The sequence below is a fragment of the Pagrus major genome, chromosome 13 (assembly GCF_040436345.1).
Source record: "Pagrus major chromosome 13, Pma_NU_1.0".
Taxonomy (NCBI): Eukaryota; Metazoa; Chordata; class Actinopteri; order Spariformes; family Sparidae; genus Pagrus; species Pagrus major.
Window position 1 is genome coordinate 20,661,191 of NC_133227.1, and position 20,636 is coordinate 20,681,826.

Genomic DNA, 20,636 nt, shown 5'->3' on the forward strand with positions numbered 1-20,636 from the left:
CTCAATAAAGCAATCAGTTCCTAAAATGTTCTGCCTCATTTCCTGGATGTTTGGATGGCAGTGTCAAGTGTTTTGATTTCAATATCTGGATGTCACTATGACTCCTCCTGTGGTCATTCATTGCTGAATCACATGATCGCACACACAAATGCATGCAGGCACAGATGCAAACCGAAACATAAACTAGAGATGTAGTAAACACAAACAGACAGGCCCGAAAACATGACTGACACAATCTCCGGTCAGTTATTCAGTGTATGCTTCAGACGGACGCACGCAAATACACAGGCTGACAATTCCATCCTGAGAATGAGGGTTACAGTAGGAGGCATTTCTATCTGTGTTTGCTGGAAGACAGGAATAAATCACTGCCACAGGATGAAAGAAACAGCTACACCAAGTGAAACAAGCCCAAACCCAAGAGAAAATCCATAAAAAGCTAAACGAAATGTTCATCAGGAAAGAGACAAAAATGAAAGGATAATTAAAGTCAACATCGTGCCAGGCCCATCGCTCTGAACCATGTCTTTAATAAAATCAAAGCTGAGATTTGTCTGCATCCTCCACCGACTTGTAAAGCAGTCGGAATGAAGCGAAGATCTGGATTAAACAATCAATTTACATTCCAATGATCACAGGCTTTGGATAGTCACCAAAAGATGAGATGAAAATCGAACATCCAAAATCAAATTTTGCCACATCATTCAAGTCCACTGCTTTCACTCTGCACTCCTTTTAACATTGTCGGACTTGTAATGGACAGTTTAAAAAAAGATAAATGATGAAAATCAATGCAGCAGAACAAGAGACGCTGCCTTTTTTTTAAATCCTTTTTTATATTTTTTTTTTTGTTCGTCAAAACCTGCGACGTACATCACCACAATGTCACTCGACCAACCCACAGTCAAGGCTATTTTTCGGGCGTGTTATACCAGTGGCGGCTGACGTAGCCCCGGGCCACTAGCCTCAGGCAGAGATGAGCAGTGGTCTACAGAGAGCCAGTAAGTTCACTTCTGTGATACCGCCATACCTTCGAGATTTTATTCATTTTCAAGCTTGTAGTCGTCTGCCCCAATCAATTTTGCCTTGCATTGAGAATAGGTTGAGGAGCTCGGATATCCAAAACAAGCCCTTTGCAAAAAAACAGGCCAGATAAAGTGGTTAGCCATCTGATTGGGATGCCAGTAGGGAACCTCCCTGTGGATATACAGTATTCTGGGCACGTCCAGTTGATAGGAGACCCCAGGGCAGACGTAGAACACGCTGGAGGGTTTACACGCCCTGTCTGGCCTGGAAACACCTCATGATCGCCCAGCAAGGGCCAGAGGATGTAGGTGGGGAAAAGGGCATCCGGTTAGCATCTATGTAGAATTTGCTTTAGCTGCACTGGATGGATGGAAGGATCTACTGAGAAGCATGCTGGGCCTTCTCATCCTGTATTAGTCCTGCGAGGTGTGTGTGTCCGTCTGAGACAGAGTATGTGCATATATGATGCATGTGGAAGCTCTTTCTTACCTAAAACACTGAAGCCACCTGGGAATCAGCATGCCTTCGTCAAAGGTCGAGGGTCAAAGCCAGTCAGCGGTAATTTCCTCCAGCCGGTAAAAAATTGCTTTCTGTATCAGGAATTCTGTTGCTTTTCCTCCTGTGTTTTCATTTAAGCAGGCTGTGCACCAGCTATTGGATGAAGGAGGCTCAGCTATCACAAAGGTCAATTGATTACAAAGTCAGATTTCTTTCTACCAAAACAACAGATGAATGTTTTCTTTCTCCTCCTTGTGCTCACATGATGGCCAAGGTGTCAAAGACTCAATGACTCTCAAGGCGTTAACGACCCCACAAAGGTTACATTTCCAGCGATGTCCCAACAGTGTGTTTGAACTCAACAAGAACTGATCAAGGGTTAGAGGTTCTTGTTCACTTCTAACAGACGGCAGTCGCTGGCAATTTAACCTCTGCGACGTCATTAACACCTTGAGAGTCCCTGAGATCTCACCAGTCTCTCATCATGTGAGCACAAGGAGGTCCGAGGAGGTCGTTCAGCATTTAGATGCACCAGGACCTGGATGACTAACAACTTCTTACAACAGATTAACGTAGAAGAAACCAAAGCTGATAAGGTCATGTTGCCGTGGAAAATGCCTTAGGGTTCAAACGAGTTGAAAAACAACAAGATAAACTTTAGCAGTCACCAGAGGGACCTGAGAAATTGTACAAAATGTGACCTTTTCCCCCTCAACTTTTCTCTTTTCACACTTGGGCAGCGGTGCCTCCTAATTGAGCACAGAATGCACCTAACAAGGCACTTGCCTCACTTACAAATGACTCCCAATCCCTCTCATCCTTCTTGTGCTGACCTTTCGAGGTTTATTTTACGGTCTCGTGAACGACCGAAAATGTACGGTCGGTCAGGACGAGTATTTATGTCATATAGCTTTAATGTAAAGGGACGAGGCCTTAGCACAAGAGATGCACTTCTTGCTTGCTTTCTCCTTGGTAGTCATAACCGATGGAGAGGATATGCAGATCCAGTAAAGAAATAAATGGAGACGATAGTGTAGAGTGAGAGATGAGCAGAAAATAAAATGCAACAGAATGAAAAGCACCAGAAGCGCTGTTGTTTTGGCTTCTGTTGATTCTACTCCTGAGGCGTTTGGAGAGAAAAAGAGATTGAGACACCAACCAAATAAAGAGAAGCAGGCAGATAAAGACAGAGCACTGAAAGCACTGAAAGCCTTACAGAAAATGAGAGCTAAATCACAGCCAACCCCAGCTCCTGCAGAAACAAAGCGGCAGAGAAGCGGCAGATACTGAAAGAGGGACAGACAGAAAGAGACAAAGGCCTGGAGCAGTGCAAGCCACACTGACCAAATACTCAACTCCAGCTGTCAGAGTGGGACATACAGGGAAAGAAAGAAAGGGATGGAGGAGGGTTAATAGGACAAAGGGCTGTAAGAGTGAAACAGAACATTAGAGCAGTGAGAGCAGTGAAAGCAAGAGCAATCAAAAACATCTAGCAGCAGCTTCGACACTGGCAGCGTAAACCACTCTGTGCACTCCAGCAGCGATGTTTGAATTCAGCCAAACACTAGCCCAGAGATTGTTTACGGAAGACAGAAGGCTGAGCTCTGGGCGCAACACCTTGATGCTTTAAATGCTCCAGAGAAAAGCGAAACACATCTGATCTGCACAACTGGCACAGAATCAAACGCTCAAGGCAGCATCAGATGCGGAACAGGAAGGTGAGACCCGAGAAGAAAAAACATAAAATCTGAAAAAACATGCTCGTGGCATACATACTAGACACCCACTTGTAGATTTCAATCCAAAACATATTTCTGTGTTGCCAGTGAGCCAAATCTGAGCATCTATTTGTATTTTTGCAAACCTGCATGATGGCTTTGCTCACGCTCAGCTGTCTCCACTGCCCATAGCTTATGAAATGGTAAGAACGGATATCTTTGCAACGCCAACAGGCACAGAGATACACTGATAGGATCGCTAGAGATTAAGCCGTGCCACATACTAGATATCCTGTGTGTGTGTGTGTGTGTGTGTGTGTGTGTGTGTGTGTGCGTGAGATGTTCTTTTCTCCTCTGCTCTCCTTTGCACCCACCCTCCCTTCTTCCTTCCACCACCATTTCCTGCTCTCCTCTCTGCTCATTTAAATGTTTTTTTCTCTCTCAAAGCACATAATGTGCCATTTGGTGTAAATTAATATATTTCATGCTGTATGTCGGACACTTTCATTAACGAATACCCAGAAGGCCCATGTGGTGTATCTAACAGCACAGGATTGTGACGCTCTAAGTGTTAGTGCGAGAACACAAACCACCTGATCAGTAAAACCAGCTGGGAAATCAAAAAAAAAAAAAAAGCAAACAATTCCAAAGCCCTCCGGTGCCCTTGAGGAGGTAAGGTATTAGCAGATGAACCAGAGAAACTTTGAAAAGACTTCCAAAAACAAACTCTCTGTGACAAACACACTCTGAATATTTATTCCGAATCTTCAGCTCCGGCTCATTGGTTGACTAACTCAATATGCATATTATTTTTCTTTGACTTTGTCTGCTTTTGAACCTATTTTTGGTTTGTTTGCCTGCACAATCTGACACGTCTCTTCAACCGTACAATCTTTTTGCTCTGAAACGGAAAGACAATACAAAACACAGCTAATGGCGTATTCATGGGGGGGGGGGATTTAAACGGAGGAAGAGAAAGAGAAGTGCTCCTCCGAAGGTTGAGTGATGTCTGTGGGTGGAGGGCAAAGTGACATTTGTTATTGGGTGTTGCATGAAAACAGGCGAGTGTGATCTGAAAAGGCCAGTGTCCTCTATTCCACCTCGCCGAGACTCAAGAGCATACGCATGCCACACACACAAAGTCACGCAAAGCGCTAATCAAGATGAATGAGGTTTGCTCTGCGACGGGGCCATGTCGTTATATTATGAGACAACTACATTATTGCTCTGATCCCGCCGTTTTACCAGCGTGAAGTGTGGTGTGAGCGTGTGTGCATGAAAGGGCGAACCTTAATGATTAAGGGGGATCGTTGTGCCTAAATGTCAGCCTGTAACAGCTTTAATTGGCTAAATGAGTTTCTGAGGTGATGGATGTTGATAATTGTCGCGCTCCATTTGCTTGTTTCTCAGCCCAACACGTGTGCGTTCATGTACAAATGAGACCCGCCGCGCTCCAGAGATCAGACACGGACTTTCAGTGCAGACACACATGTTTCTAAGGATTGGGAAACTGTTGTGTTTGTGATGGTGCATCAGTTGCGTTGCCGTAAAGAGACACGCACCGCTTGCTAATCCCTCTAAAGCTTCGGCCAGGTTAATCTCGCAGTAAACATTGTGTCTCTCAGCTGTCCGATCTTATCTGCATAATGTGCGTGTAGGTGTGAGTGTCTGTGTACATGCGCTTACGTCCTGGTGCGTTCGATGCTGTCCTGCGCAACCAATTTACCAGCAGACCTCCTGTCTTAAGACCATAATAACACGGATTCACAACCGGCAAATCATTATCTACGCACGGCTTATACAGGCGTGTGTGGTTAGGGGGCCATTACACAGGTAGCATGTGTACATACAGTAGGACCCCAGGTAGCAACCCATTACTTTTGCAAACAAACAGCCGGGCCTCATGTGTGTCTGCCACAGACTGTGCAATCCTCTCTGAACAGCACTCAATAATTCATTGCACCATGAATAGTAAACAGGAGTGCGGCAGTGGGATGATAGCGGACACTCAGGTTTTCTATAAATCATCATCGCTGTGAGACAGAAAACACACAGTCATTAACCGCAAACTCCTCAAATCCGCTGGATTTGCTTTGTGTTTGATGAGACGCAGCCAAGCGACCCCAAACAATCTGATGCTGATGTTTGCCGTCTATATTCGTTACAGTCCAATCTTCTCTTGCAGCCAAGGAGTCATTCTGATTTCGCTGTAATTCATGGCGTGTAAGGCTGTTGTGAAGAATGACATTGATTCATTTCCAAAAAGTTCAAGCATTAGTCAAGTTCTTCATGTCCGCTTGATGTGAAATTCAAACTTCTGCTCAAATGTGAGGAAAAAATGTTCCATCTGTAATTATCTGATTTAATTCAAACTGTGTAAGCACAACCGGCCTTGTGCTCCAGTGGAGGAAGTGGTCAAAAATCTGCTGTTCATCTGAGTCAGAGCACGCCCTGCTGCCTGCTGGTGAACAAGAAAACTGGTGAGCAATGCTGAATGAAAAAACCATGTCGCCAAACTATCTGAGATGTGCGGATGGAAAAGAATCTTGGATAAATGTGAGGCTGATTCTTGACTTTGAAATGCGACTGTCGTAAGTGAGGTGAAGCTGAAGTGGGACAGCAAGGGCACCGTGAATGAATGGAACAATGTCGGCTCTACAGCATAGTTGAGGACTCTCTTCATTCCTTGCTTTGAGTATACACATGGCAGACTATTGTGGCTTTCAGCGTTTTCAACAATGCCCAGTCAAAGATGAAGTGCCCCTGTGAAGGCTGCGTCCCGCTTTGTACATTCAGACATCTGCTGTATTTTACTGTTTCATATTTGTTGCTCTTGGCTGATTCTCAAGTCCTGTTAAGTCACTGCCAACACCCAACATTTTCAACTAAATAACGGCAGACTTCTACTGTGAAGAATTTATAGGTGATGAAATCATTTCAGCATTTGTGGTTTGTGTTCAAATTGATCCTATTAAATTTCATGTTGGTTCTCATGTGTTCTGACTTTTGAAAGCCCTAGCAGGTAAACCGCCATGTTGCTTTTTCTAAGGAGCAGGCTAGCTATGACCGACGTAGTGACGTGTCTCTTAGGTGCCACGTTATAAAGTACAACAGTGTCTGCGCTTTTCTAGGGAATGGGGAAGGCTGATCTCACAGGTGAGAACTGGATATATAGTAAAGCTTGAGATGCAGCTCAGTAATATCATATTCCTAATATTTTGTACGCTTGGTGTGTCTCACTTTGCCACGACTCCAGAAGAATTCAACGACATATATCAGATTCATTAACTGAAAATGGGTTATAAGCTCTCACTCTCCCTCCTCCTCCTGCTTTACCTCAATAGTTAAAGGGGAATCAACACAGCAGTGAGAGATGTTGCGGATATCTATGGACACATTAAGTGTGTTTAAGTGAGCGGCCTCATCTATAATCCTCCCTTTAATGAGAGTCATTTTTCATCAGTTGGCTGTTTGTTTAAGTTCACCTCCGAGGATGTGTGCGAGAGGGGCGGGGGTGCACGTGTGTGCTGCATGGCACGCCTACAGTATGTATTTGTGTGCGCGTGTGTGTGCGCGCGTGTGTGTGTGTCTGTGTGTGTTTTAATGGACAGGGAGCGTCACAGCCACTTAGGAATGAAATGGTGATGACAGTATGCTCTGCCAAGCAGCTGAGTATTCTGAAATGACACCGAGGGATTACTAATGAGACACAGCATTGGAGTTTGGAATAATCCTCTGCAGTGGCATAAGTTCAGGTAGTGTCTGATATCATACTTAAGACTTGTTTTAGCACATTATAAAGACGTTTGTGTGCCTGGACACTGTAATATGGAGGTAAGCCTGCAATGACTGATAATCAGTCTCAACCCTCAGTTGGTGAAGATGCAATGTAACTGCAACAGCCTGAAATCATTTTCAACACTTTGCCCTAATGATGGAATGTAACAAAGTACATTTACTCAAGTACTGTACTTAGCACAATATTGAGGTACTTGTACTTTACTTGAGTATTTCCATTTTGTGCAACTTTACTAAACCTTTACTTCACTACATTTAAATTACTTCACTTCTCATACTTTACTACTCATACTTAAGAGCATTTACTATCAGATACTTTAAGACTTTTACTCAAGTACTATTCCTATGGGTGACTTTCACTTTTATAAAAGTAATATTTTAACGTGGTATCTTTACTTCTACTCAAGTATAATTTTTAGATACTTTTTACAACACAGATTGCTGCTGTTTGGCAGATTACTGTGTGGATTACTAAACAGTCACGAAAGAAGTATAATTAAATTACACTATCACAAGTAATAGTCAAGGGTTTTACCTGTGTAACAGAAAGAAAATACCTGCAAGAAAATATGCTTAATAGAGTTTTATTACAAGTTAGGATGGCTTACAGTGATGGAATGTAACTAAATACATTTACTTAAGTACTGTACTTAAGTACGATACTGAGGTAATTGTACTTTACTTGAGTATTTCCATTTTCTGCTACTTTATAGCTCCACTCCACTCCACTCCACTTTTGTAGGCAAATATTGTACTTTTTACTCCATTACATTTATTTGATAACTTTAGTTACTAGTTACTTTCCTGATTACATGTTGCATCAGAGCCAGAGTTGCAGAGTTGTAAACATTTTTTAAGTGCAACTAAGTTTTAGGTAGAATTTACTTGTACTTTTGATACTTTGAAGACTTTTACTCAAGTACTATTTGTAGGATTGACTTTCACTTTGACCAAAGTAATATTTGGATCTTTATCTTTACTCAAGTATGACTTTTGTGTACTTTGTACATCACTGCTCTTGTGTTTCCATTCTTTTTCGTCTGTGTCTGTAAAATACTGGCACAAAGGTTAAAAATGAAGTAAAACATCAAATTTGGATCAATCAAATCAAATTCTCATCCGGTGCCAGTCCTGAAAACAAATACATTTTAAGCAAACTGCCCTCTCCCCTGAGTAGAAAGAGCCATGATATTATATTTTTATGTAGGGATTATGCCTCTATCAGAAGTTACCATTGGTGGTTTCAGTAATTTCCTCTGGAGTTAATTTCCTCTGGAGTTGCTACATTAGTGCCCCTGGCTTTCTTAATGGACATAAAGACTTCATTGCCACTTACAAATGAAATGCCACTGACACTCTGCCCTGGGAAGCTATAAAGCACCGTGGAATGAAATTACAGCGGTATGACCGTCTGCTCGATCAAGCTGTGGACCACTGCTGCGTGAGTGACAATGTGCGGTTCTAATGAGGCGCAGGGGAATAAGGAACGATCCACAACACGATCAAACTGTGAAGTTTCATCACAAAGTTTAAGCGCTAATAGTCCGAATATTGACTGACTATTTCATCAGTCACACTATCTTCAGACTGAAGGAGATGAATGGAGGGCCAGGTGGAGTTAAGTGAGGAGCTGAGCTCTGGAGCGAACAAGTGAGAAAACACACACCAGTGGAGCAGAGACCGGCCCAAAGCACCCACATGAAAAAAAAACACTTGTGTGGATGTCTATTTTGTGTCTTTGTTAGACTGTCGTGATGGTTTCGACCATGTTGACTGCGACACATGTTGACACAGTGATGGAAGCAGTCTTCAGCTATATTACTTAAACTGGAAATAGACAATTTTTTTGCTTCTACTTATCATTCTGAAGTAAATACTGATGCTGTAGAAAAAGGACTTGGTTCCCTACAAACCTCACTTTCAATATAATATTCAGCCTGCACACCAGGATGAAAGTTTCCCGGAGAAATGAAGGGAGCATTACGGCACAAAGGAAAAGCATCGGCCATTATGCAACCAAAACAGGAAGAGGCATTGTTTTCCCTGGTCGCTATCCCCTGGTAACGGTGGAACAACTGGAATAACTGTGGAAACTCTACACTGCAAAAGAAAACGAACCCCGCTGATGGAGGAGGCAAAGAAGGTGAAGGTGAACGGATAGCCATTTACTCGACTCGAAATTCTGAGACACGAAAGGGTATGAAAAACTGTAATCTGCAAAGTAATTATTGACTAAAGCTGTCAGACAAGACAGAATCAATAGTAAAATTAAAGTACAAATTACTCGGATTTGCATTCAAGAGCAGTAACCGTGAAAATGCACTTTATGAAGTAAGGCCCCCAACAAAATTTGGGCTGTAGGTATGTTTGAATCATTCCTCAGACAGCACACAGTATTTCTCACAGAAATTAGCTACAGGAACCCAGAATTTCTCCAACCGGATGTACAGTAGCTCCTCTCTGGCATCAGAGAATCTTCAAACAATGGCAGCAGCAGCCATTAATCTGCACTGTGACACGCGCTCCCATGGCGGAGTATGGTTTGGTATGATTAGGCGACGCCATAACCGACGTGATAGGCATTCTGCGCATCCTTTACAATGTGTATCCAGCCAATCTGGACTTGCGTATAGCGGGTCTATTAAAGCGTTGATGCATTGCAGCAGCCAGCCGGTGGGTTGAGCGAGTGAAGAGGCTCTCCAGCTGCAGTTCCTGTCATTATGGCAGGCGCTCCACACCTCGTCGCACCGCAGAGCACTTATTCCAACACAACAGGGGAAGAGCATCAGCATTATATCAACTGTGCCTACCACCGCAGAGAGAATAGAGTGTCAAGAGTCACAGAGGAGGAGAAAATGGGCTGATAGACGGCGAGGAGAGGAGGGAGTCGCAGAGGGCTTAGGGGAGCTTGTTGTTGATGCTCCGGTGTTCACTCTCTCTTTTCTTTCTCCCTCTCTCTCCACTACAGCTCTGTAGTTCCCCACATCCTCCAGAGGCCGGGGATTATGGGAATCTACGCTACGTAGCTACACTAAGCTTCCAGGGGAGAAGGTCAAGGGGAGGCTAGACAAACAAGAAAGTCTATCTTCTTTCCATACGACCCTCTTGCCCTTTATTCATCATTTCGTCCATACTGTCCTCATCTTACTTTCAAGGAACTCTACCTGCACCTCCTTCTTTAAAAAGAAATCAATCAGTAACCAGCAGTGTAAATGCAAACAAGTATATTGTTTTAGGATCGAGTTTCCTTGTTCATTTGACGTCTAACTGCTTCAACATAGCGCGTACTGGAACTTATTTTCTCTCGTCTTGAAAAGGTGAGTAAACTCTATTTCAAAAGTGAAAATTGAGTTCATTTTCTGTTTACCCTCAACTACATGCAGGGTTTAACTTTCCATCACTCACTCCTTCAAATGCTCTCACCCGCAGACTAAATCTTATTCCCCTCTCCGCCTTTCCGCTCTCCGTTGCTGCTTTAAATTAGGTGTCCTTTTATGACAAACAGAATTTTTACAGTTACATTATGAGATTTTGCAGCTGAGGTGTGGAGCAGTTTTCTCATTGTTTCGTCGAGGAAGGGAAAGGGGTCATCTTTGCTTTTATTTCTGAACAACTCTCTGTATTTTTGACTCGGTCGAAAGTCTCTTCTTTGCCTACAGCTTGTACGAAATGCAGCAGCTCCAATTCCTGTTGGGGGAAAAAAGGCAAGCTTACACCGGTTTTATTTCACTGAAACAATTTCTCTATAAAAGGCAGCAACAAGAAGCAAAACTGTATGTACTGTGTATATACATTTGTAAATACAGAATACTGTTTTTAGCATCTGGAAGCTTTGCGACTTGAATAGCAAACCATCAGGTTGCTTGCAGGATCAGCACACCAGCAAAGTCGGCAAAACATTTTTTTCTGCAAAACACGGATATGCTAGAACTTTGCATTTCTTTATGTTACAACTTTTTACATTTCTTTTGGTTTCTTTTGTTTTCTATTTCATGTTGTGACTTTGCTGCGTTTAGGATCTGGTTAAGTTTACGCACAAAAAACACTGATTTTGACTTTGATTTAATGAAAAGAGGCGTTTTCAGATGTACCTTCATGCATGACTTGTGTCACTCTTGTAATTTTGCATTGTTTGTGACTGTGCTCGAGAAGAAAATCAGTAACTTAGGGTGGGGGTGCTACATGCTCCCCCCATTTCTATGTTTTCTCTCCTCCTCTTCTCTACTTTCTCCTCTCTCAGGTGCTCCTGATGAAGAAATTAGGCCCTGTCCCATATTTAATGGAGGCTGGAGGAGAAGGAGCTCCCTTCTAGACCAAAGCAGTCCAGACTGAGAGAGAGTTTTCTGTGTCATATGCTTTGGTTGGTGTTTTTTTCTTCCTTTGAGGATGGAGGTGTGCAGCTGGCCCAGACTTCATTCATCATGTTGTTCATTTTGGCCAGGCCTCTAGACTCCCATAGTTTTGGTTGATTTTGGTACTATTTGTAAATAAATAAAAATGTCTTTTAGCAAACTTGTACTCGGGTGTGTTAAGGAATGAATGTGGCGTCCTCTTTATATGTTGCTGGTCCCAAGGGAGAGTCCGAGTGTGTTTGTTGTGGGTATAACAGTTAGGGTTAGGAAAAATACATATTCAGTGGTATCAAGCTGACAAATTTTGAAACGCCTTGGTCCCTCGTCAAGATTATCCAGTAGTTTCACACTTGAAAATATTGAAACGCAGTCTTGAACTGCGGTCACTGGCTTGGCAGCGTTCCAGGATATGAAAGACATATCATAAACATGTAATGTGAACATGTTACATGTTTGGTAGAAATGTCAGTATGGTATGTAGGCCCATGAACGTATCAGTGCTTTGCAAAAACATTAACTGCCAACATTTTCTCCTGGCGTATTGGTGCTGAGCTGAGCACAAAATTAGACACAAAGTCTAAATATATGTCATCTTTTCAAACTGTCTATTTTTATAAACCCTCCCGACGATGTACATATAAAAATGAATTATCGATTGTGTCGCTTTTTATGGTCGTGGCCTTGCTTTTATACTCTTAACCTTGTTTTTATTGTGTTTGCTGTTGATTTTATGTGGCTTTGTTTTTTCGTTCTCTTTTACGAAGTGCTTAGAAAGAACAGCTAGAAGTACAAACAGAAGTATCAAATGAAATCAATTTTATTTATAATGCCCAAAATCACAGTCACATTGCCTCAGTGGGCTTTACAATCTGTACTGTGAACGACATCCTCTGTCCTTAAACCCTCGATTCAAGTGAGGAAAAACTTGCCATATTGAGAAAAAAAATCTTTTAAGGGGGGGTGGAAAAAACCTCAGGAAGCGCCACAGAGGAGGGATGCCTCTCCCAGGACGGACAGACATGCAATAGATGTCGCATGTACAGAATACAACAACAAAATCACAATTTTCAAATTGCATTGACAGAATATCTGTAGTATAAGTAGTAATATTAATGATGTAGCAGTACTTGTAGCCATCGAGTGGTTGTAGTAGTACTAAATATAGCAGTACTTTGGTTTCCAGAAGCAAAGCAATGATAGGAACAGTCCTGGTAATAAAAAAAGTAGTGGCAGTAAAAAGCAGTCGCATCACCAGTAGCAGTGTTTTTCTCTCCTTTCATATATCAAACCTTGTTCTCCACCTGCTTCCTCTCTCCTTCCTTTATGTCTCAGTCTGAATAATGCAGAGTTGAGGTGTGTGGTGGTGGACTCCCCTGTGGAGCTGAGGCCAGGGTAGCAGCTGTCCCTATCAAGACTCTCCTCAGAGCTGTCACGGCCTGTCTGCTCCTCGGCTAATCACTTCCTACAGCCCTGCAGCATGGGACCGCCGCTGCTAATGTCGTCAACGTTTGGGCTGGGAGACGCGCGCAGGATGAGCTTGATGTAGTTTCATATGGTGATGAGGATGTATATGTGTGTGAGGGGTTGTTGGAGACCAGGTGTGTTTAGCCAGCGGCTCAACGGGTGTGCAAATGCCTCAGGTAGCGCAACATGGGTCACGCATTAGCGCACACGCACACACAAACATCATAACCATTACCATAACCCTTTTCTTCCCACCTGCCAAAACACATTTGCTGCACAGGGAGTTACTCATCTGTGTGCAACAAGCTAATGGCACAGTGTGTCACACATCAGCACACATGGTCATAGGAAAATGGGCATTTGTAATGACAAGCACTTCACTCTGGCATGTTCAGCTGAGGTTAAAATAAAGCCTGGGGACATAAATCGTGAGCCAAAAAATATGATTTTCTCATCCTCTGAGGAGATGTTAGAAATGTTTCCTGTCTCGCCACATGGATGTCGCGTTGCTCGATGGTTCTGCTGCGGTCGGCTCTGTCGGGCCCTGTGGTGAATACCACAGAATCAACTGTCAACAGTGATGATTAATTATCAGTCGCTCCAGCCATGCAACAAATTGGTAAATACATTTGCCTTCTAGGGTTGCAGAGGCCACCCAGAATTTGAATTTAGCCAAAAACAGAGAAGAGATTGATAGGTACAATCAGAGGAGTGTAGAATCCAGGGCGATAGATAACAAGCAAAACCAGGACTGAAAGAGATAAAGGAGGATCAGACTTCTGGAGAGAAAAAGCATGGAGCTTATAACTGATAGTTCGCAAAGTTATGTGAGTCAAACTGGAAGTGAAAGTGAACTATGTGCCCTTAAGTAAAGTCATTTAACCAAAACACAAATGGTCCCACATGAAGAAACAGACCTTTCTCTGGCAGCTCTCAGTATCCAAGCTGTCTTGTTGCAGCCAACCACCAACCCACTGTCCTCCATAGATTTTAGATGTGTTAGGTATGTGTTTGCTATCAATAGGAATTTGAGAAAGTGAGTATTTGAACACTACTCCAATGGCAAAAGCTGTTTTTGAATCCCTTTTATGATTCTCTGAGGTCAAATAGAATAAGCTTCAATAACAGCCTTGGAGTGTGTACAGATGGAGCCACAATGATGACAGGTAGCCATATCTCCTGTGGAGGCCCTGGACCGGAATATTTCCTTAGAACCAGTTCTCTTTTCCACAGAGATGAGAGCCACCGTAGAGTCAAATCATTCAGTCACTCGTCCACGTCTCCAATTTCCCTGCATTTCTAGGAACAACTATGGTGGACTGCATCGAACTCCTTACAAGTGTTGCTCATGGCTTTGCATGCCTACATTGGCATCTTTGGCTGTCGAAATGCAAAGAACTGGTTCCAGAGTAGGCACTGGCTCTGAATCAGCAGCTGAACTGCCGTCATTTGTACAGCAGCAGTTCTGTATAGCATCTCAACCCCCCCAATGACCTGCTGGGGAAACGCTGAAGAACCATACTGGGCCTATAAAAGCCTGAAAAAAAAGCTGAAGAACCACTATTTTTGTGAGTATGCGCTAATAACGAGATAGCCTATCTGCAAAAAGATTGTTGTGGGCAGTAGGCAGATTTAATATGTGACATTATGAAGATAATCAGGTCAGTTTGTTCCCAAATTTAAGTTTCTGTGTAAAAGTGACATCCCTGTTCTCTATAAAGTTTAGCCTTAGCTGGCTAACTGTCCTGCAGGCGACTTTAGCAAAGCAACCAATGTCAATAGCAAATGATAGCAGCATTAACAATTAATGCTAATGGTTTCAAATGTGTCATATAGGCAGATGCACTATGTGTGATGATGAGTATGTGGACGATAAGGCCTGGCTTGTAGTCGACGTCCCAATTGGTCCAAAAGAGGATCAATGAGGTCAAGGTCAGGACTTTGCACAGGCAAGAAAACCTCTTCCCAAAAAAGACCCATCCCTGAGGAGCAGTGAACAGCCAGTTTGGTGTCCAGTAAACTCCACACAGATAAGTCCTGCCTTAGTCTACATGGACCTCTTGTTGTGCAAAAGCTGTAAGTACACAAAAGAATGTGGACACACTTATGGAAATATACTGCATTTGGTTTGTCAAAAGGCTGACAACATTCAAACACAATGTGAGAGCCGCAATCAGTCGCTACTGACCTTAAGACCTCCAATATGGCCGATAGAGGGCCAGCGAAGATGAAAGACAGACTCACTGGCATGTGTATAATAAGGAGAGGCAACTGAAGATGAAGGCAAATAAACAATCATGGAGATGGACGGGCAGACAGACATAGATATGAATAAGAAGCGAGACAGGAGGCGTGACGGTGCAGCGAGGCATGTAAAGGCAACTGGTGCCGCCACGCTGCTCCTTGCCCCTGTGGCGCGCAGAGCAAAAATGAGGCAGGGAAGAGGCAGGCAGGAGCCGAGACGAGAGAGAAGAGCCGGGTGTGATTGACTAGAGCAAAACGAGAAGACATGAAAGGAGAAGAGGGAGAGGAAAGACGAGGAAGAGGGAGGACGGGGAGGGGGGGGGTGAGCGTGCCAAAAATGTGACAGGCAGATAAACAAGAGGCTGTCAGCGACTACATTTAATCCACTGGGTGACTGCAGCATTTAACAAACTCACTGCATGAAGCTGCGAGCCTCTGCTTACCTGTGTGTGTGTGTGTGTGCTTGAGTGTGTGATTATGCCCGGTTACCATGAGTGTGTGTTTACACGCGCGGCTGCATGTAGGCTTTCCGTGTAACCCTGTGTGTGTTGACATATAGGCCGAACGCATCTGCCACCATTCGTGCCCTCCCCTGTGCGTTTGCGCCCTCTAACAAGCCGAACATTTGTCAACAAAGCCAGGAAGCAGTTGTTGTTTGTCAGTAAGCAAGAAGAGACCTGCAGAGGCAGCCCACAGACAGACTGCCAGATATTGCATAAACAAGGTGTATGTGTGTGTGTGCAGTGTGTGTGTGTGTGTGTGTCAGCAGCCCCCACCACCACTTGATTTGGCTTGTTAGCGCTACTTCTGGGGGTTACCGGAGCCAAGAGCCATCCAGTCATTGTAGCTGCTTCATGCAGGCCATTAATGCAGAGCTCATTTAGCTTGGAACCAGCCCAGCGAATCGCTCTCATGTGTTTTTTTCTTTTTTGTTTATTTGCTTGTTTTCGCTCCTGTTTGCTCTGTGACCATGTGATTATTTGACTTATGTGATTTATGGGGCTGGCAGTGGGTTTCCCTGAGGTGGTGGTGGATGCACAGCTCAGTGGTTTCTAACCGGCAGCCCTGGCCACCGTCCCAGCCACTGCATGGAAATCTTGGAACAAGATGAATAAAATATTATAGATAGAATTGATATTTTTTGGGAATGTCATAAAATACAACTTCAGCCTTTTGTGCTCCACACCACAAACAAAAAAAATGTAGTCTTTTAAGGATGTTTGCACAATGGCCCGTAACTGTTTTTACTCGCCAAACATCTGGACGATTGGGCTCCGAAATGAGACGCCAACGCCAGCATTAGAAAGAACTGGGTTAGATGCTCTCTCTCTTGTACAGCAATTGTTTCCTATGAATATGAAACAGCGTCCACCGCTTCATTACAATTGCATACAAAGTACCGAAATTGTCTGCTCTGTGATCACAAATTACTTGGAAATGAGGATGGTTTGATAAGAGGGTTTGGGACTGCAAGGGATGTTCAAATATCAATGAAAACCTCACACCCACCCGGTGATGAACACTTGACAAAAACTGGTCCCAGAGAGATAAGTCACAGTACTCTTTACTGGATTATAATCTTTTCAAAAGGCCAATAAAACATAACTTCCTCTGTGCCTGTGAGAGCAGAAACTTTTACTGTGTTATTACTGAATATCAATATAGCTGCCTTGACACATTGATTTCAGTATTGTTGGCAGCTTCTCCGGTTTCATTTGCAGTCAGCCCCATTATGTATTGCTGTACTGTATCGCGCTCATGTAGCAAGACTGGAGTTAAACCTTTGAGGTATTAACATAACACATTTTCACATATGTGTTAAAATGGTGCCACTACAGTAACTATACTATATCTATGAGCAAAATAGGGTCAACTTGCAAATATCCACAAAGCCGTGTCGTGCTAGCTGTTAAAAAATACATTTAATAAGGCTTGTGTGGCCAAACGAACATATTTAAAGGGGCATTTAACAGTGCCCCTTTAAAGCTCCACAGAGCCCTTTTCAAGAAAAGAAAAACAAAGGGATGCAACTATCTTTGGGTGAGCAAAACTAGGTGTGGTCGATTGCATTACATGTGCACAGTTTTGTCAGATAAAGCAAAAAAAAGCAAAGTTCATTCTGCTTTTTGTGATTCAAAATCCATAATAATATGTCTGGCTCTTACTCATTGTCGTTGCAGAATGTGTTCAGACTCTATAAACCTGTGTAAGTCTGAGTTACAACAATCAACTTCCCAAAATGGCCCTTTTAAAGTTTATTCTTTCCTCTCGTAAATGGCCGCTGCTACTAATTCTTCAGAGGTCATTCCAGTTAAATCTTTGTCTTACAGCATCCGAGTAGAATAAGCGGTTACTGAGGACGCACTTACACTCCGGCGTCTCTTTTATGGCAGCTACCAAAGAGTTTGTGATAAATTATGCACCGTCAGACCAGAGAGTACGATGATTATTTTGTTGCCTCATAAAATCTCGCTAAAAAAGCTAGTATAAAAGCCACGATGATCTCTTCCTCGCCACCGCTCTCACGCCAGATTCGTACCAGCCAGTGAGCAGCGAAATGGAGAAATGGGCGGAAAAAAGAGCAATAAGGAAGCCAGGAGGAAATACAAGAAGTTGAAAGGAATCGGATAGATGAAAGTCAAAAAAAGGGAGGTGGAGTAGAAAATTGCACCGAGATGGGAAATGGCCAGCATTGACAAGTCATTGCACTGACAACTGCTCAGATGGGAGTGAAATTATATTAAAAAATCTGGTTAAATCTTGTGAAATACAAACCGAATGCTGCAACATGCTGTAATAGTCACTGAGGTTAACACATGAACTCGCCTGTCAGATGTGTGCTTGCTGTGAAGGTTTCATCTCTGCCAGGGCAGCTTAACCCCAATTACCAGGAGTGATCTCTAATTGGTTTTGTTCCACAGGGCTCAGACAAAACTTCACACACCGATGGAGCTTGTAAGCTCGACTCTGTGTTTTTGCATTTTTTACCAAGGTGATGTGGGCTAACCACAGGTCGTGAACAGGTGTATCTGACGCCTTTTTTTACTCTTTCCAAGTAGAAAACAGCGACACAATCTCAGGGAACTAGGTCATAGAAACAGGTGGAAGGCAGCTGTGATCATCACAATATACACCCACATCATTCAGGAGAGGGGTGGTCCTCTGCAGGAAAGGCCCATCCCAGTAGCCAGATGGGCGTTTAAAGCAAGTGCGCCTTCTAGTGGAGACTCCAACTTCGTGTAGGTAATGTAAAGAGAGAGACAGAGAGAAAAAGAAAGGTGTCACTTACGGTAGAAGACATATTCTGTGTAGCTGGACCAGATCTTGTCCTCTGTGTGCTGGTTGACAAACGAGGCTGTCACAGACGAGTTGCAGGCGACCATCTGGAAGCCGCACTCGGACAGCATGTCGAAAGCCCTCTCCAGGTGCTTGAACTTGAGGTAAAACCGGGACGTGTACCGATCCGGGGTCCTGTCCGGGTCCCGGCTCTCGTTCAGGGTCTCCCCGAAAACTTCTTTGGCGAGGGCCACCCTCCCGCAGATCAGTATCCGAGGTACCCTCCTGAACTTGGCGTCGGTCTGACTCTCCCGGCCCATGGTGCACGACCCCCGGTACCCCACCGTGATGAAGCCGCTCTTCCTGTCCGCGGGGACGAGGGAGGGCGGCGGGCACTGCCGGTGGTCGCTCCCCTGCGAGCCGTCTTCATGGTCGCTGTGGAAGTAGTCGTCCGGGCTCTGCTTGAGATCATCGGGGGTCAGGAGCTTCACCAAGTCGGGCAGCTGGAAGTACTCCGCCTCTTTCCTGAGCCTCCCTTTCTCGGGGAAGTGGTCCGGGAGGACGACCTGCTTGTCTCGGAGGTAGTCCAACACGTACCGGAATAAAAAGCCATCTCTGTCGATGAAGTACCTGCCCTTGGGGTCTCTCGCCAGGTCATTGAACGCGTCTTTTTTGGAGGAGAATAACCTGCCAAGTAACGAACTCGGGGTGCTCACCAAAGTTGAGTGACGCGTGTAATAAACCTGCCCGCCGACGTTTAGTTCAACCACATCTGGGAAACTGTTCTGAACTGATGCCTGCTCTTTGGGGTTAGTCCTACAGTTCCCACTCAGCGCCATCGTTTCCGTCATGAAACAGCTACACACGGGCTACACACACCTGGTCTCAGAGAAGGAAAGGGAAATAAAGAAAAGAAAGGGACGATGGATCAGCGTTAAAAGTTGCTAAGCTGAGTCCTGGGTTATTCTGTGCGGACGCGGGGCCTCCAACTTCATCTCAGAGCTGTCTGACTGAGCATTTTCCATCCACCCATGGCTGTTACCACCCAGCAGTCTTTAAGCAGGAAGATGGCAGTCCCTCTGTGAATGATCAATCTGAGGAAGAGACTGAGGAGGAATCAGTGCATCAGTGGGAGGAAGAGGACGCCAGTGACACACAGGGATGAAAAAGAAACTTGTCCTTTTTTTTGCCTTTCTTTGAATACGATCCAACAGATAGAAATCCAGAAAATTACGCAGCAGAAACCAAAAAAAAAAAAAAAAAAAAAAAGTCCAATAACTTCTTTGAAGGTTTCGTCCGAACAGACGAAAGGAGCTGATGTCACTTTTGCTTCCTCCTCAACTTCCCCCTCGAGCAGCGGCAGATTTTCCGGGCGGTGCTGGCTCGGCGGGAGGCGCAGGCTCGGTGCGTTTCAGGGGCGAGAAACTTGAGCAGGGATCGCTCACGCAAAAAAAAAACCTCGGGAGTCCTGTGATGGTTCTGTCTGGAGCCTGTCACTACAAATGTGTCGCTCTGGACTGAGGACTTCCAGAGGTGTGAGTAGAAATAATAATGATAATAATAATAAAAATAAATCACAGTTTGGATTTTTCTCGCTTGTTTTCTTTTTCTTTCCCAGAGCAGCGGAGAGGACCGACCCGCTCACTGCTGGCTGCTTTTACCGGGAGCTGTCCGCGGTGCTGAAGCGAGCATCTCACCCCCCCTTCCTCTCCTCTCCTCCCCTCTCCTCTCTTCGCCTCTCCTCCTCCTCCTCACCCTCCCTTCCAGAGCTGGGTGGTGTCTTCATGGCTACTCCCCCCCCCGTCTTGCGCGCACACACACACACGTAGTTTATGGGCCAATTCCAGGCTGCTCGGTGAAGAACAGAAAAAAAAGAAAAGAAAAGTTTGAAGAAATATTCGACATAAATCAGTCAAGACGAATCAAATTAACGTTAATCAACATGAAAAAGCTGCCAAGGGTTAAACAGCTCTGTGTCCCTGTTTTAAAAGATTAAGTTTGAAGCTTTTACAGCAATTTTAGTCCATAGTCCCTGCATCCATCTTTGTGCCATCATTATAATAATATTAACGCTGCAGGTTGACCCCCAGCTCGCATCAATTTGCATGACATTTATTTTGAATTCATACATAAATAAATAAATAAATAAATACAGGACTTGTTGTGGTATGTATGGTACAAATTCTGTTCTGATCCCAGTTTCATACATTTTTTCACTGCAGGATGTTTGCAGAATTCAATTTTGGACCTTTTTACGAGT

At 44.0% G+C, this 20,636-nt stretch overlaps 1 protein-coding gene across 2 annotated transcripts in view; it reads right to left on the bottom strand.

Annotated features, from left to right (window-relative positions):
• The window catches only part of kctd16b (potassium channel tetramerization domain containing 16b), a 79,640-nt gene extending 60,413 nt beyond the window's left edge, over nucleotides 1–19,227 (bottom strand). Inside the window, exons 1-3 of one of the 2 annotated variants that reach the window (XM_073479972.1) lie at nucleotides 18,390–19,215; nucleotides 14,021–14,046; nucleotides 9,962–9,983 (exon numbers count right to left, since the gene is read on the bottom strand). In XM_073479972.1, coding sequence (XP_073336073.1) covers nucleotides 9,962–9,983; nucleotides 14,021–14,046; nucleotides 18,390–19,215 — 874 coding nt within the window. Of the gene's footprint in view, nucleotides 1–9,961; nucleotides 9,984–14,020; nucleotides 14,047–18,389 lie in introns of both variants that reach the window. The other variant, XM_073479971.1, reaches the window with a different exon arrangement.
• Nucleotides 19,228–20,636: the final 1,409 nt, after the last annotated feature.